Here is an 18,120-nt window from a genome sequence, read left to right as displayed (position 1 = left end):
AAAAGAGGATGTATCAAGCAGGAATGCTTGCTCTGATGTAGACTTTGAATTTAAAACTCAGGTATTAAGAGGAAGCAGTATGAAGGTCCTTTCTTGGAAAGTTCACAAGAAATGACTGCACTTGGGACACAGTGTTAAACTGCGAGTGTGCCCACTTTCCTCTCCCACCTCCTCTTTTTTTTTAAAAAAAAGCAAACAAACAGAAAAAAACCCCTTGCTTTTAGGTTTTTTTTTGTTTGTTTGCTTGTTTTTTTTTTTTTTAATAACACTCAATATCTGTGATTGATAAGCTGGATTTAAAATGCATGTATCTTTTTGCCTCTTTACCTTCCTTTTCTGGGATCATTTCTCTTCCTGCCCTTCTCTCTTCCCAGTTCTGTCCTATTTACTTTTACTCTGTATTTCAGTTTCTCATTTTCCCTCCTTTCCCAGGCTTATCAAGTGCTGTCATGGTATCAGGTTGGGGCTGCAAGGAAAATTGTCAAAATTTTCACACAAGAAAATGCAGCTTCTACAATAAAGGCAGCACGTGCTTCATTCCCTCACCTACTGCTGCCAAAATTCACAAGCTAGCTTCTCAATGAGACAGGAAGAATGAGAGATTCCCCATAATTTTTAGCGCAGTCACACATGTTATCCCCTTCTAAGGCCAGCCCCAACCCTTAAAATACAAACTTTTCATAGCAAAAGAATGTTCTTATTATAAAAAACTCAACATGACAGTGGTGTGTCAGGTCCTTTTGCCAAAGAACTAAATCGCCAAAAAACGGATGGATATTAACATACTGGTTTTCAGAGTTAAAAATAACTGGTTACTGACAAGCTAATGGGTGTATCTTGCAACTGGCAGCCATTTCTGATCCCATATTACTGGCTTCCTTGGTACCTTGCTAGCAGCTGTAGATAATTTTTGTTGTTGTAAACATAAACTATCATCTAATCAGGACATTATATATATATATTTAATTCGTTCAGAAGCAAAGTGCTTTAAACCTTACAATTTTTACTTCTGCCCTGTAAAAACAGCACTAGGTCTAAATGCTCGAATTTTGGTTTTTGATACATCCTGCAGCATTAGCTTTGTAGGCAACTCATTATTTAACCTACGGTACTACATGAAAGGCTGCTGTACTGTAGGTGTAAATCTGAATCTTAGCCATCACTTAAACATGCATTTACATGCAACTAGGAGATATGGGCTCATTCAACTGTTTTGCAGATTCATCCTGATTTTTGTGATTTTATATTATTAAAAAGGCTTTCAAAACAGTTCATGCTATGATATGTATGACTAGAGGAATGACCCAGCCAATGAAGAAAGCCCGCAAGCTGTTATTTAAGTTTGACATGGAGCAGATTGAGTGCTTCTGTACCGTCCCCTGGCTTGTAGATGCTTTGAGATGATCTTGATATTCCAGTCCTTAGAGAGTCAGCAGAGAGAGTTGTTTCCACTAATGGGCGCGAGATGGCTTCAGTAGTCTCTGTTCCTGCCTCTGTCTCCAACTCTTCATCAGTTATAAATAATTTTGACTCCCTCCATTTGGAGTATACATCTTGGCTACCTCTGGACCCACTGGAGTCACTGCCAGCCATCTGTACATTCAGTTCTTCTGTTGATTGTATAAGGTTTTGTACAGATAAAGATTTTCCTAAATCCATTTGCACCACAGGTTTAACTGAGAGCAAAGGTTCCCCTTCTGTATCCAGACTTTTTCTCCATGTGAGATCCTTCGTCGCACTGGGCTGTGCAACTTGTCCGTTATCCTTTGATGCAACAAGGCAAGCGGTGACATCGGAAATATTTTCCTGTGTGGTTACAGGAATAATATGAACGGGCTCAGGCCTATTGATATGCTTCATTGATGAGAAAGGTGGTATTTGTAATGTTGTTGGAGTTGCTGGCTTAGTTGCCTGGTTTATTTGGTTTGATGTATTATTAACTGTTGCGGGTCCATCGTTTGGCACTTGCGTTGCTTGACTATGCATAGCTGGACTGAAAGCATAGTAAGCCTGAGTGCTAAATTCATTTGGTGTCAGTATAAGCTGCAGGCCACGAGGAAGATTGGCACTAGCTGATCTGGATACACATCCACTAATTTGTGCAGAATTGGACAAATCTTTGCTGTCCGATGGACTCTGGTAATCAGAAGTCTGCTCACACTCAAAAGCTGGCATTTGAAATGAAGCCAAAGTGAGTGCAGATGCAGATCCTTTTCTCAAAACTTGTTGATAAATATCTAATAGACAGTCCAGTTTTGACTCAATGGATTGTACCTACAGGAGAAGAGGGAAAGGTTAACCTCAATGCCAAATACTAATTTAAAATATTTTCAACCCAAGCAAAGGGAAAATGTAACTGCTGAAGAGAAAAATGGAAAAAGCTTGGTATATTCTGTTCAGACTTGGAAAAAGAATGTCAAAAACCATGTAAATTTTTCATAAGCAAGCTGATAAAAGGGGGAAAAAATGTAATCTGTGATTTTTCCTTACTTTTTTTGTATATGGAAGACAGTTATGGTAATGCTAGTAATACCAATTTTATTTCAACATGTAAATGAAGCAGGTATTAGAATAGAACCCAACCAAACCCACTCAGCCTTTGAAACTGGCAATAAATTAGACAAAAGGCATGAGCAATAGAGCAAGACAAAGTGACACAGATAATTACTTTACCTGTTTCTCCACCTTGACTACACGTCCTAACATACTGAGGTCATCAGTTGTCTCATTCTCTGCAGGATTCTTTTCTCTGCTTCTTTTATCTGCTGTGATTTGTCCTTTCCCAAGAATTTGGTCAACACTGTAAGAGAAATCAAAAGCTGCTGTGATTGCTGAAAACAATGATGATTTTGAAGTGTTTGCTGTATCTGTATATTAAAAATTAAAATCACAGTACTTCAGAGAAGCACCTGAGAAAAAGACAATTTTATTAATTAAGAAGAAAAAAGGCATTTGAGACTGTGTGTCTTTTCTGTTGACACTAACTAGCGGCCAGAACTTAGCCATCATCTGGGATACTCAGAGCTAGACTTGCTAAGAGGGGGAGAGAGGAGGCAGACTCTCCAGCAGCCTGATGTTGTGGAGGATCAGACATACCAGTGCCACCTTCAGCAATCCCATCCTAACAACAGCATCAAGTCCTGGGAAAGTTGTCAGTTTGAAGCAGAAGACTCAGCCCTAATGCTGGTAACGATACACATGATGGAAAGTTGTGTTTTGTTTTCAAATTATTATTGCTGGGAATTTTGAACATAAAAACTACATACATACTGCACTACCAGCAGTTCACAATTTCTTTTACGTGAAAAGAGAAAGTCTTTCTTTTGGCAGCCTAATGACTAAATTCCTGGGTTATGACTGGACTTTACAGGTAAAGGATTACCTTTTCTGTTGTTGAGACTTCCATGTTCTGGTGACAATTTAGATACATGTTTTTTTGCTTGCTTTTACCCACAATGTAGTTTCTGGCTCATCTGTGCTCACAGGGAGGTTGGGCTGAAGCATGGATGGCAATTTTTACCCAAATGTAACAGAGAAATGTTAAAGATTACCAATATTCATTATGTTGTGAATGGCATAACATAAAATGCTTATGCAGAGCAGAAATTATTCTTTCCTTACCGAGACTGAAGACTCTTAATCCTGCATAACATGTCTAGATGACCTGCTGAATACTGTTCAATGACATCTTTGACATCATATGGACGAAGTGTTTCCTTAAACTTCCTCTTTGCAACATGAAATTTCATAATTCTGCAGGGAAAAAACATTTCACAGACTAATCTTTAGCTGTTGTGAAACAATACATTATGTTCCAGTGATAAAATTTGACAGCTAATTTTTAAGTGGAAGATATTTCAAACAGCTTCTGCAAGTGAACTTTTCCTTTCACACAAGTTTTTCATAAGTACAAATGTGTTGTAGCTATTCCTTTGAATTGTTATTTAAGACGCAATGAGTAACACTGTTTTAAAGAGTGCAGAGCAGTGCAGTGTTTGGTTTATCAGTACACACCTATCTGTCATTTTTTATGGTAGGTGCCTGTTATGAAAGGTGCTGAAGAGCATGCTTAAGTTAAAACTGGGCTTAGTCCAACTGACTTGAATGGGATACTCTGTAAATTATGTTTGTGCTTAAGCTACTTCTGTCCTTATTAGAAGATTTCTTTAACAAATCAATTACACAAAAAGAAATAATAATAATCTTCTGGCGTGCATTTTAAGTTTTTTAATTTCTGTTTTGTACAAAAATAAAATAAAATAATTATGTACTCGATTTTTCATCAATTTTTATTTTTAGTTAACATTCAGGTCCAAGTAATTGTTTAATCTTGATGACTTAAGTCATCAAAAAAGATTAAAACTTCAAACTTGGCAGGCTAAAGAGAAGTTTCATGTTTGTTCCATATTGAAATCTATGGGAATTATTGTTTAATTAGATGTTTGACCCATATTGAAGTCTATGGGAATTATTGTTTAATTAGATGTTTGACCCATATTGAAGTCTATGGGAATTAATGTTTAATTAGCACTGTAATTTTTTTTTCCTTGAATTTAATGCAGAATAGTAAGCATCAGGTAAAAGCAAATATTCAAAATTGGTGAATGGCATATATTTTATGTGAGACTTGCACAAGTTTCTCTGATGCTTATGTGAATGTGATGTCCATTGAGTAGCTTCTTTTAGAATGAAACACTTGATATTAAATAGCAAACTTTAAATAACAGAAGTGATAAATTTTGAAAGTAAATGACAGTTGATTTTTCATGTCAGCTGGTAAAACCTGCAATTCTCCTTGGTTTACCTGAGAACTGCAGAAGAGACAACTGTATAAGAACTGGAAGAGAAGCCAAGGGATCAGGTGTGTTGTCTATTCTGGTCAGTGTTATAGAATCATAGAATCATAGAATCATAGAGCTTATGAATTCCCATTAGGGCCAAACTGCTGATATTTGCTATCTATTGCAATTAAAAGGCAGACACAGTAAATTGGTAACCTATTCCAAATGCCAATATTTCATGCAAATATATTCTCTCCGTGTTTAATATGATATATATTTAGCAGCTGTAAGACAATGAATTATAATAAAACCCAAAGCCTGGCTCTCACTCTGTGATAAAAATAGATGTGTTAGTGGAATTTAGGAAAACCATACTTTGTATAGGTAGGACAGACATTATGATAATAGGTATGTAGAGTCAGATTAATAGTGTATACAGATCCTCTACTGATTTCTGTATCATACATAAATGTTCTTCCAGATAGTATCAGCCTTTTCCCACAGTGCTTAGGCTATTGGTATTTCCCATTCTGGTAACTACTAGTTAAAAATGAGATTGCTTGTCACTGGTATAGAACTTGAACTATGATTCTGATAATAGAAATTAAAAATGCAAAATGCCTGTTAGGAGTAGTCCATCACCTTGACAGTTCAGGATTGATCTCCATACAGTTTTAAATATGTCAGATGATGCACTTTACTCTTTTACATGTCAGCCAGTTCTACAGACTAATGGCTTTTGGCATCTTTTGTAATCTGAAGGCCTCTAAAGCTGGAATGCAGATTTTTTTTCTTTTATCTGCCAAATGGTGCCAAGGTGTTCTGTTCATAATAGTCTGACAGCACACACAAGTCTCCTGAATATAGTTCTTTATTCAGGTTACAAAGAATAAATGATGTAGCTGACATACAAGAAAGTATCACTCTTTTGTTATTATTCTCCCTGTTTTGGCGGTCACAAGTTTTTACTTCATGCTCTTGATGAAGTAAAAATATGAAACTCTACTAGAAAAGCAGAGCTGGAGAATTAATAGTGTAATTGAAGACAACTGAATTTACCACAACTGGATGATTTTACAAGAGAACAAACAGAAGACTAATTTTTATTAACAGCCATAGAAACTTCTTAATCAGTGTGCACACAAGTCTTCATTGCTGCTTTCAATTTCAGCTTTGTAACAGTTTTTTTTTGCTTATCAAGGCAGTTTGCTCATAATGTTCACAAGTAAAAGGCAGGATCGACAGCATCACGGCTGTATCAGTGAGGTGTAATTGCACTAATTCTGGTTCAGATATTAGCTCATGTCATGCCATCTTAATTAACTTCAGCAGAGTTTGGAACAGACCCATACTACTTCTTTTTACTTCAAATATGCAAAATTTTACATAAACTGCAACAAGCCTGAAGGGTTATAAAAGACTGGCATTTTGAAAGCCTGCAAGTTAATTGAGAAACAGAAAACCTGAATTCTTCCAGTGATAGAGCCTAGCAACTCCTTTCCAGTTCTTAAATTTGGTTGATTCACCATAGTTACTTACTGTCAATTTTAAAAACTCAATTTGCTTTCTGTATCTTGAAATAATATAATCGAACAAAAAAAACCCTTTGTACTTCCTGCATTTGTGCTTCTAGAATAAAAAATTGCCTATTCTGATGTGTTCCTCTGTGATAAAAACGAAGGGTTCACTTATGAGGGCACATGTGGGTGCGAAAAAGGGAAAATGTTATTCATATCCCAAGTTTTTGAAGCCCGTTAAGATGTGCGGGAGGAACAGGGCAAACTACAGCTCGGTCTGTCTGTTGTAATTATACCACTAGGGGGCAAACAAGACTCATCATAAACAGAACCGAGTCGCCACTGGCAATACTGGACTGCCAGTACTGACCAAACGGCAGTAATTGAAAGTAAGAATTAACCCAAAGGAACACAACCATATAGTCCCCAGGGCTTTTAAAACCATTATTTGTGTGCCATGTAGCGAGGTGGTATTTTATAACTCAAATCTAATGTGATAGATGATACATGACTGTAAACCTACCCAAGTCACAAGCATGACAATTTTCTGGTGAGAATTAGACATAAAAAGTAGCCTATTTCAGTGATGCACCCAGAGGAGAGCAAAAGAAGAGTCTTGTGTTGAAGCAGACGAATATATCAAAGTCTTTTGTCTGTTGTTAAGGTCTAAACCACAGGACGCACTAATCTTCACTTGCCCTGAAATTTGGAGAAAATTACATGTCCTATACCAAGTTTTGTCCTATTGACCCTAGCAGCCAAAAGCAGCATCCATTTAATTTATCTGTTGCCAAATACAGGATCAATGCTGATCTAGAATGATGGTGTTTTCTGAACATGTAGGTTGTGTATCTTTTAATTTTTTTTTCATTTTAATTTTCATTCACATTGCCCCTTCCAGTATTAAAAGCTATTTTGCTTTTCAGTAGCGCACTTTACTGAGACGAGCACTGAGTCAGAAAATCTCCTATCCTCTGTGCAGCCCTGTTGTACTTATGTTATTTTTTTGTGTGTTTTTTAAGTCTTGTCACTATCTCAGGAATGAACTATCTTCATTCTACTGGGATTCAGGTAAACTCATACATGGTTACTGTCTTGAAGATTAAAAGACAGGGAGGTTGTTTACCCATAGCAGGATGAGGTGACCACAGGTTCTTTGAGCACTTAGTACATCAGGAAAGCAGGTGCACACAGATTTAGCTTTGCTGGTGCCTCTATCTCTCCTTACCATGCCAAATAACCCTTCTTCCTCATAAACTGCAATGTGCAGAAGAGATCAGGATCCAATATAGAAAGGCCAACAGACAGAAGTGGTTGAGAGACAGTTCCACTATATGTAGGGTGAATGGGTCAAAACTGCCTCCTCTTTCTGCTCTTTACCTATATTAACCCATCCCCTAACAGCCAGGGACATTTTCTCCCAGAAACAGTGCTGTCATAGCCAACACACATCTAAGAGCCTTGCCTAGACTCTGAGGACTATCTGGGCAGAAGATATAAAATGTGTTGGGATTTAAAAGAAATAGAGGATTCTGAAACACCGCCATTGAACAAATTCATAATGGCTGCTAAAAATGCATTTTATAAGTCTAGCAGAAACTGCCATTGCAGTTATTTCCTATTGAATATTTATTTATGCTTTTCAAATCTGATTTTATATTCATAAATAGTAAAATAATTCTATCATTTCCATTGTGGAGAGTATTACAAAATTTAGCACCTCTTGCTATGAAAAAAATGATCAGAGATATTGCAATATATGGAAACAAGGTATCCTCATCTTCTTTTTAGTCTCTCTTATATGCATTCATCATTGTGAACTAGTAAAGCTGGAAAATGCAATGTTCTTTGTTATTCTGAAGGAACTCTGCAGGATATTAGTGACTTTTTGTTCCCGACAAGACTAGGGCTGGTTGAGTAGTGTTACAAAACACGCTGGCAGAAAGGCTCAGACCACCCTTAGCAACAACTGTTTTGTGCACTGCTCTCATCCCAGCCAGAGGCTGCAGAGGAGTGGGACTGATCCTGGCCTGGCCTAAGGCATGCTGTGGAGCACACCACATTTCACCACATTACTTATCTGCTCCCTGCTCACCCAACATTATGCAAATGTATTGAGTAGCTTTTCCTTACTTTTTCTACTGCCTCAGTTGATCTTTCCTGACAGAGTTTGTAGCAAGGAAGGGGCAGCACAAGAGATGGACTGTGGAAGGTAACATGTGCGGGTGTTGAGAAGAGGCAAGTAGCTTGACATGTTGTTACTGGACAGGTCTGCCTGATGGGTCTTCAGTAGGACTGGTTGGGGGTCCTATTTTTGGAATGGGCCAATATATTAAGAACTTTTTCAGGGAACAGCTGTTTTCTCCATCTCCTGTATGGACTATTTAAAAGTGAAAGTTTGAGGGTTTGTTTAAAATCAAGTATTTTTGAAGAATAAATTAATCCTGGGAAAAATGTAAGTGAGCAAGGTCAAAACTGAAGCAGTACACTTTGAAATTACAAAAATGCAAGACTAGAAATAAAACTGTTCTTGTCTTTTACTACTTCACTGTTGCCCAACCTGAGAGTAAGAAGCATATTCTAGGCTCCTTTCACTGAAAAATACCCCAGTTCTTTCTTATTCCAAAACTGAGGGACGCCCTACCTCTGTAAACTCACAGGCATTAATTAATTTTGCTCATTTTTTTTTTTTTCCCCAAAATAAAAGGACCATTTGTATCATTGTAAACCAATTTATACTTGGCTCCAAGCAGGAAAAAATAATGACTCTCCCTTATTGCAGTTTTTAAGATGATATAGCCAGAATGGATGTTAATGGTGCATGTGCTTATATCTGGGGTCTTTTCATAGTGTCTCATGAAGTTATGCAAGTACCTTCTGTCTTCATCTGCCTCTGTATAGAGCATGAAAGGAAAAACAGCTTCTACCCTCCCCCATGGCCTTTGCAATTCAAAGCTGTTGCTAAAAACAAACTTCAAAATGAGGCACAAAGTTTCCACATAAGCAGATGTTATCATCTTGAAATTCTACAGTTACTATATAGTGTCTCAGATCCTTCTTCAGATGTTTGCATAGATCCCAGTGTAGTCAGGTAACAGACACTCTGAATAATCAGAAAGAGGAGTATCAGCTACCTGCTGTACTGAATTATCAGTCTCTTGATTTTGAGAGATTAAGGTATAGCATTTAACAGAATTCTGAAGATCATAGCATATTACTGCTTTACAGATCTTAAACACAGGTGTATTTCTGGAGCAAGATGTATGCACTGCCTGTAATCCAGTAGAACACTAACATTTGCAGGGAGAGTTGTGAGAGATTCATGGCTAATTGATAGCAAGGGGAGATTCTTATTCTCATCCTTAGTGGTGAAATGAGTTGTTTTTTTTGTAAGCCAAGTATGCAGATAAAAAATTGGAAATAATCTAAAAAGTTAACTCTTACCCGTTAGGCAGTGCATGTCTGAAACAACCTTTGCACCTTTGCTCGTCTTATTAGAACATGTCTGTAGATGGCACTGTGGAGAAAGTTTGCCAACTATGTCCTTCACATCTGTTTATTTTCTGTTAGAGCTGGTAATTACCAAGAGAACCAAGCAAAGATGTAGGGGATGCATTGAGCAATCTAGTGGTTCATTTGTAAACAAGCTCCATTAATTTAGTATTAAAATGTCAAGCTGATCTTAAGAAATTTGGACAGTATTAAGAATGAGATGACTGTTGGTATCACTTGCCAGTACAGTGGCAAGGCGCACGTGGAGTTAAGAGTCAACCAGTCTACTTAAAATGCATCATCACAGACAATGATCTTTGGCACCAGAGCCAATGGAGTATGCTGACTGATCCTAATTTGAGCATTTTCCACTGGAAAGAATAGGCCTGCCTTGTCGGTGGATGTCCACTGTGTAGAAGGATTTCTGTCACCTGCTGAAACATAGCTGGCAAGAGATGGTTCGCAGGAGTGACATTTGAGTTGCCAGTTGCAGTGGCTGTGGACACAGACCTGGTATCTGACACGTCCTGTGAGGTCATTTCCAGGCACATTGGAAAAATTATTGGAACACAAGTCTGGAAGTGATCTGTCAAGCTGTCTGTGCTAGTAGAAAAGTATTAGGAACAGCCTTACTCGCTATCAGTCTTCACTGGAAATCAGTGGAAAAAGAGGAAGGAAATACATGTGCATAGGTTACCACTGTATGAAATTATCTGAGAAGGGGCTTGAGTTCTTTCTTCCCATAGTGTTGAGAAGACTCAGGCGAGGTTTGGCAGAAACCCCTTGGGGTGCTGCCTGCCTGCAGGAAGGGTGTCAGGCACTGATGTGAGTGTGATGCAGAGCCACTGGGGTGACCCCCACCAATACCCTTGGGTTTGCTGTCAGCAGAGAGGGAATGCTTGAGCTCTCCTTGCTACTCTTCATGGTGGGGATTTTGCCTGTCAGGATTTGAATTTCAAAATATTTGGGAAAATGAAGAGCCTTCGCAGTCTCAGTAGGGTGAATATTAAATTTAAGCTTTCAGTGCAGGTAATCTTGTAAGTTTCAATGCAGTTTGCTGCTTTCTTGGACAAAAAGGAGACTATTAGTTTGAAATGATTTGGGTTATATTTAGTTCACTGGATAGTAGCAGGCAAGGCTTTGCATAATTGAGTGAATGTAATTATTCTGCTGTTACCAGAAGAAAGTTGCAATGAAAGTCATATAACAGACAGTTTCAGGAATATGAAAATTCAAGAACCCCCTAAACTTTTAAAGGAAATAATTTTCTAGGCAAGGTGATACATATTCAGCAGAATTGCATCAAACTGGATTACAGTATTTTGGATTGCAGGAAATGTAGTGGAAACCAGCATTCATTGCTCTCTTTTTTTTTTTTTCCTGAATCAATTATGTAATATATTTAGACATTGCAAAGATGGTAACAGAACAGATAAAATATCTGAACTTTTAACTAAAATACTGATGAAAAGGAAGCATAAACTATATTAGCATTAGTTATGTAACAAATATAGCCATGCAATAAGTTAAATTCACATTTTATTAATTGACAGGCAGCTAATTAGTATCTTGATTAAAGAAATCTCAAATATTTATTCATTAAGCATTTTTTTTACTCACCTGATTGCTCTGATGACAGTTTTAAGAGCAGGGGTGAGATCTTCTACTGACACATCACACTGGCACCCTTTATCATCGTAAACATCATCTGTTCCAAGACTGGTGTCAGCTGCAAAATACAAGAGGAGACTAAACAAGCAGCATTTAAAAATCTCTTCCATAGCATTTACTAACTGCCTGCACACTGGTTCTGTAAAAATAAGGACTACAAATCAAGCAAGACAGAACTTCATCAGTTTATGAACTATATGATGTACTTGTGCGTGTCTATGCTTGTGTCATAAAAGGCCTGGGTAGTCCCCAGTGTAAATAGTAAAAGTTAGAAAGGAAGCAAGCCGTGTTATTTTTCAAACAAATTAGGTGTTGAGTACCAGTATGTCTTTTCCTGATGTCTCATTGTTTTTCATCACATTCTCTGTCTTAAGGGAAAGTGGTGAACTAACAGATGGAATGGCAGAATCAAAAGAGGCTGAAGTTATATTAAATTGCTATTTTTTTACCACTATGGATCAACCTGCCATTCAAGATAGAAGATCTGTTTCATTTAATAAGGAGGCTGTGGAATGATCCGGCACTTTATAGCAGATGAAAAGAAACACAGTACCTTTTTACCAGAAATTAATAGAGAATGACATCCATCGCAGATTATTTACCACCTTATCCCTCAGAGCTATGTAGATATTGCAGCCTTCCTTTGCAATAGGAACTTAAGCCAAGTTCCTGTATTTATTTGCCTGAAAAAAATGAATCCTCTACCCTTCCTAACACCACCTTTGCAGAGCTGCCCTTTGAGATTTACCTAGAAATCTCAGAAGTGCCCAGCATACCTCAACACACAAAGAAAACAGGGACTGATGCATGACCAAGAAGGTTTACAAACTTAAAATGTGCTGGAATAGAAATGGAGCAAGGAGCACAGGATCAGTGCGTGCCCGTACATCATATAAGTCTTGAAAGCATGTAAAGTACAGAAAAACTCTTGAGGATAGGTGTTATTTCCTCCCAAACCATGCTTCTTCAACTGCATAAAGTCCAAGTGCCCAGGTGAAGAATTTTACCCAAAGTCACTGTATTTCAACATGTAAAGTGCCTCTGCTTCATGAGAAACAGAGTGTAAAATGAGGAAGAGAGTGTAAAATGGAGAAAAAAGGATGGGATTTAGTAACTCTCAGTAACGGAGGAGATTTCTTCCAAGTCCTATGCCCCTGCCTACATTCATGCTGTTATTTGAAATACAGGCTTAATCATCCAGAAATACAGCAAGTAAACCATTTCAGGGGCTTTATTATAAGGAGATTTGAAGTGCAATCAGATACAAATGACTGCAGGACATTTTTTGCGAGTCCCTTTTCAGAAGGACTGTAAATTAAAGTAAATCTGTAAATCCAGTCAGAAGTGCCTGGAAATTTCGTGGTACCTTTTAAATCTAATAGGAATTCTATCTTGATATAAACAGCATTGTACTAGGCTGCATTTTCAGGAACTGGTATTGCTGCATTGTTGTCTTCACAGTTTTAATATTTCGACACAGTGATTTATTTTGATGGCTCTGACTAGTTCATTACCCTCAAGAATATACTTCCTTCTTTGACTGTTGCTGAACTGGTACACTGATGAGGAACATTTCCTTTGAAGAGCAGGAGATTTCATCTTTGACAGATCAGTTTAATACAGAAGGAAAGATGGTTTATAGCCAAGTTAATTATATGCTTAAGTGCACATGACACAATCAAACACAACCTTAAAAAAATCAGTTTCACATTGTAAAAATGAATTTTTCATACAAGACTTTGAAATCTCCCCTTCCATGCTCTTGCTGTAAGTTGTGCCTACAGTGATGACAAGAGTGCTTTTTTTTTTTTTTTTGTAGTTTCACTAGCTTTGCTACTACTATTCTATGATTCTATGATTCGATGACTTGGCTTGTCTTATTGATAAAATATATATGTCTCTCCACCTATCCTGCCTAACATTTGTATCGCTGCCCAGAAATGTGATTAGCTAAAATAAACTGTGTAATTAGTTTGAAAAGTATATACACTGGCTAAAACCCCCTCTCTCTGAAGGTTCTCAGCATTTCAAGACACTAACTTTCCAGGTGTCATGCCTGGTGTCATGCCTGATCATCCCCTCCAGTTACCTCTCCCATTGCTAACATCTCCCAGCTCATTTCTAAGTTCAGTACTAAAACCAGAGATTTTTCTGCTACTGTTATATCCAGAGGATCCCTAAGGTTTGAATCTACTCAGATATGCCAGTATAAATTAGGAATAATTCTGCTAAAATTGCAAGATCTGCAACCATGTAAACCCAATGGAACAGGAGACTCCAACTTGGAAGTTTTAAATTAACATGGATCTTTCACTGATACAGTTCCTGGGTCCTTTCCAAGAATAGTGTCATTAATAGAAGCTTCCTTAACACAGTATATCTTTGCAGAGCCATTTTCAGAATAACATAGTGCAGATATAGCATTCCATGTTACTCACATGTGGATACAAAACCCAACAAAACCTTTAGACAGAGGCTGAAAAATTCTTATAAATTTAAGCCAGCTTTAAGAAGAGATATACCTCTAATAAATCACCTCTCTCTCAGTACCACATAGAATCATAGAATCGTTAGGGTTGGAAAGGACTTTAAGATCATCTAGTTCCAACCCCCCTGTCAATAAAACTTGCAAAAAGCTATAAAACTTGTTTGATTCATACGGGAAACATTCATGTTTCTTTAGAGTACTGAGCAGACTTGGGAAAAAAGTTTGGGAAATGCATAGTAACAATTTGGAAAAAAAAAAAATCCAGCATAAAACACCAGTGAAATCAAAGTTCACATTCTGATGAATTTTTCCAGTGGAAGCTTATGTTGTGTAGGACATAGTTATGAGGTGAGATGTACTTGTATCGCTTCTGGCCCTCTTGAGTTCATCCTTGAGGTCAGAGCTGTGCTGGGGTCAGTTTGGCCACTTTGGAGCTCCAGCTGTTAAAATCCCTGCAAATTCCCATAAGAGGCTAAGTTACAGCCTCTGACAAGCCTCAGTCCAAGCTGCTGCCTGTTCCCAGAGAGAGCCTTCCACATCATTAGCAGGGCAGGTAGATCCTCTGGTGGCAGCTTATGCCGAGGCTTGCACATATCTTCCTCATAATTCCCATACCCTTTGTCCATGACACCACAAGATACCTTAGGTAGCAGCTGCTCTGCATGAACCTGGCTGCTCTGCCAAGCCTTCCTATGGTTAGCACTGGTCTTTCCTTCTCTCCAGGAGCCTCTACCAGCAGCTAAACAGGCCTTTCAAGTCTGTTGCTGGGTCAGCTCATGAATCACGTCTCAACTATGGCATGTCTCCTAATACAAATTTAGACATACCGTTGCAAGTCTCCATGAAAAGGGGTGTGAGCCAGTCTCAGAATCCAGACACAATTACCCTTTTCTAATACCGACATCTTTATGATTCAGGATGTGTTTTGATCCTAAATGTCAATCTGGAAAATGTTTATTTCACAACTGATGAGGCATCCGCCACTGTCTTACAATCTTTGACATTATTTACTTTGGGCTTCAGTCTTGTTATTGCCACTTTTTAATTTCTTTCTTCCTGAAGAAGTCTTTGATTAATCACACAGCAAATCAGCAATTACCAAGAAATAGATGAGAGGCATGCACAAGTCATTAAAATTGTCTTAGTATTTCCTAGTTTGTCACAGCATTAATGCATTCTTCATGCAAACTCCAGTCATTTATGATCACCACAAATAAATGGGCAAAAATGTTACTCCTTTCTGAAACATTTTATGTCATCAACAAAAAACTTACAAGTTTTTAGCTGCATTTCATATTGCTCTGCACAAAAGTTACGCAGAAGGCTTGATTTATTATTTCTGTAAACATCACGTGTCCTTTCTTTGAAGTGTTTTCTGTTGTTTAATAACATGTTTTGGCAATGGGAAAATTGTGACACTGCTCTGATCACCCTCATCGCTCCACGCTTTCAATGTCAGTAACATTCAAGTAATTATGTGTCTGTTTAAACAAAATCAAAAAGTTTTTGTACTTTTTAATTTGTTTTCTGGGAACTGCCATATGCTAGCTACGACTATCCAGCATTAGTAAGTGCATGTGCTGACACCATAAACAACTCTATGGAAGTGCTCCTAACACAGTGATCAGTGATCCCAACATAGACCCTTTAACTTGATTTTTGGTAGCCTTTGGAAGCACTTTGATCTTAGTTTGATTGTACAGGAAGTAGCTAGGGCTTTTCATGTGGGTGATCTAAATTATTCTGCTGAGGCTGAGTACCCACCTTTCAGCCATGGCAAAACCTAAAAAGGTGCCTGAAGATGATAGACTGCATATAACTCTCAATTATTCATGTTACAGCACAGTGTTGTGTCAACTTGGTAAAAGAAATATTTGGAAAAAAAGTCTGATTTTCACTGTAATGCATGACTCAACGTGAAAAATGGACGGTGGCCTAATTTTCACAGGTGCTGAGTTATATCAAGTCATAGTTTATAACCGTCATTCAAAATCCAGAGTTCAGCTTGGGAACTGAAGTTCAAGCAATTCATCATGCAGGTCCACAGCACGTTCTCCACCCCCTCTGGCAGCTTCATCCATGCACAGAGCTGCTCCTGGTGCTCAGGGCAGCAGTGCAGGGCACCCCAGCATTGCACACTCATCTCCAAAGTCGTCTGGTGCATGAGTGGTCAGAAAGAAAATGAGTGAAGAATTCAGCGCATCTAACTTCTGGGCAAGCAAAAGTAGACATAAATTCCAACCTTTTGGAGGACAGGTTGTGACTGTAGGAGGTGCTGCTACATAGGCCTGCTGCAGGAGGGGTGCCCAGACAGCTGCTTTAGACTCCAAACTGCCTTACTCTGAAATGGTTACTAGGCTCAGGTGACCCCTCCTGTTCAACAAGCAATGCTGGCAGCTTAAGACTCTCATTATTCTGTTCTTTCAGCCCCTTCTGCAGGCAATGTAGAGCCTCTGTTATGCTGCTCCAGGTAATGCCTAGGACGCCTAAAAGATAGGTGCATTTCACTCAACTTTACACTGCCACTGAAATACCTTCCTTCACCCTGAGCATTTGCTGTGAGGAGTCAGGGATTTAGCCTACATTCTCTAAACAAATGAGATATCATGTACATATCTTATAGCATTTCCACAAATGTCACAACGCACAGATTTTTTCACAAAATCTGTTACATTTTTCCCCTCAAAAATACTCTAGGTACAAAAATCTTCATAGTTTATGTTCATACAATTCATGCAATTTCCCTTTATCAAAATAAAATGTGTCTCAGCCCAATACCTTTGTTTAAATTTGTTTCATGAAACTTCTCACCTCTTCACAAGCTCTCATTATTTTCCTATTTATTGAACCATGAATACAGATTCCCTTCACTACCCCTAGAAGTGTTTTTCTTTCAAATTTTCCTTTGCTTTAAAACATCAACAAGCTGACTCTCTTTCAGTAAAGAGTTCCATAAACCTTTTTACTGTGACTGCTTGCTAAGCTCAATAGAAAAAATCAGCTGTAAAAGGCAACACTAATTGGGATGGAACTTAATCACATACTTCATGATAAGAAAGCCCAAAGCTCTCTGAAAAAGGGAAAGGCGACAGCTTATGTTTACATGCTTTTCAGAGCAAAGGCCAGAGAAAGTGGGCCCAAGAGAGTGTATTTGTTTCCTTATCCCTAAAAAATGCTCAAAACCCAACAAAGAAGTCGTTTTCTTCTAATCATGAAAGAAGGAAGGAGGTGGAACAAGTAAACTTCCATGACATGCTGTTCTTGTTATATGCTTAATATTTGTCTACAGAATGACACAAATATCCCTGTTACTACACAAGAGTATTCAAGTGCCAAAATTACGAAAGAGGAAATAAGGATGATAATATTTGAAAACATTATTTACAGAGAGCTTTTTAGAAATGGTTGCCATTTCCATGCCGTAAAGCAATTTCTCAGGAAAGGAATGGAACTGGTGCCTCCCGGAAAGAGCACTTCTGCATGAGCTCGAAGGAGCTCCCTTTCTCTTCTGCCTGACCTGGGCCTCCGCCCCGCAAGCAGTACGTGTGAGGAGTGCAGCAGTGCTCTCTCCATAGCCCTTTCCTTTCTCCCTTGCCTTTTCTCTAAAAGTGGCAGAACTTTCTGGGTGGGGAAGAGAACTGAATTCGGGAGCTTCAGTACAATATGAAGCTGAATATCACAAAGAATATCTCTAACAACATTTTATATGTGAAAGCATTTCTAAAAATCTCAGATCTAGCCAAAATGGAAGACAGGATTGGTGGGAAGCTTCTTATATATTCTGGGTAATATGTAAATTTGTAAAATTTAATAATTGTAAAATTCTCTTTTCTTTGTAAGTACAACTTTTAAGGTCAGAAACCTAATTTATATCAGCTATCATATAATGCAGGCAAGTTCCAAATATATGAAATTCTAGCATTCCTTTCTAACAGCTCTCAATTATCTTCAGTTATTATTTAACTTCTCAAAAATTTTCAGCACTGGCAATATTTCACGGAACAGCTCCCACTGCTTAATTAAAAAGGAGTCCTTTTCCTTTTGAGGGATGATACGAAGGTCCAAGAGACTTTCTAAAAACAATTCATTATATGCACAATAATTGTGCAGTTAAAACAGCTGATCTTATTATAATTAATGGCACATTAGCCGACAAGTTTAGATGGCCATA

General features: G+C 38.0%; 1 protein-coding gene across 4 annotated transcripts in view; it reads right to left on the bottom strand.

Annotated features, from left to right (window-relative positions):
• Positions 1-219: 219 nt before the first annotated feature.
• The window catches only part of KCNQ5 (potassium voltage-gated channel subfamily Q member 5), a 270,357-nt gene continuing 252,456 nt past the window's right edge, over positions 220-18,120 (bottom strand). For all 4 annotated transcript variants that reach the window (XM_062608199.1, XM_062608200.1, XM_062608201.1 and 1 more), the window contains 4 exons: positions 11,411-11,519; positions 3,622-3,753; positions 2,674-2,800; positions 220-2,274 (listed from right to left, as the gene is read on the bottom strand). In XM_062608199.1, coding sequence (XP_062464183.1) covers positions 1,333-2,274; positions 2,674-2,800; positions 3,622-3,753; positions 11,411-11,519 — 1,310 coding nt within the window. In that variant the 3' untranslated portion in view covers positions 220-1,332. The remainder of the gene's footprint in view (positions 2,275-2,673; positions 2,801-3,621; positions 3,754-11,410; positions 11,520-18,120) is intronic.

The sequence above is a fragment of the Pezoporus occidentalis genome, unplaced genomic scaffold (assembly GCF_034315485.1).
Source record: "Pezoporus occidentalis ecotype Australia unplaced genomic scaffold, CSIRO_AGI_Poc_V1 ctg13, whole genome shotgun sequence".
Taxonomy (NCBI): domain Eukaryota; kingdom Metazoa; phylum Chordata; class Aves; order Psittaciformes; family Psittacidae; genus Pezoporus; species Pezoporus occidentalis.
This window is presented reverse-complemented; position numbering and strand designations above follow the sequence as displayed.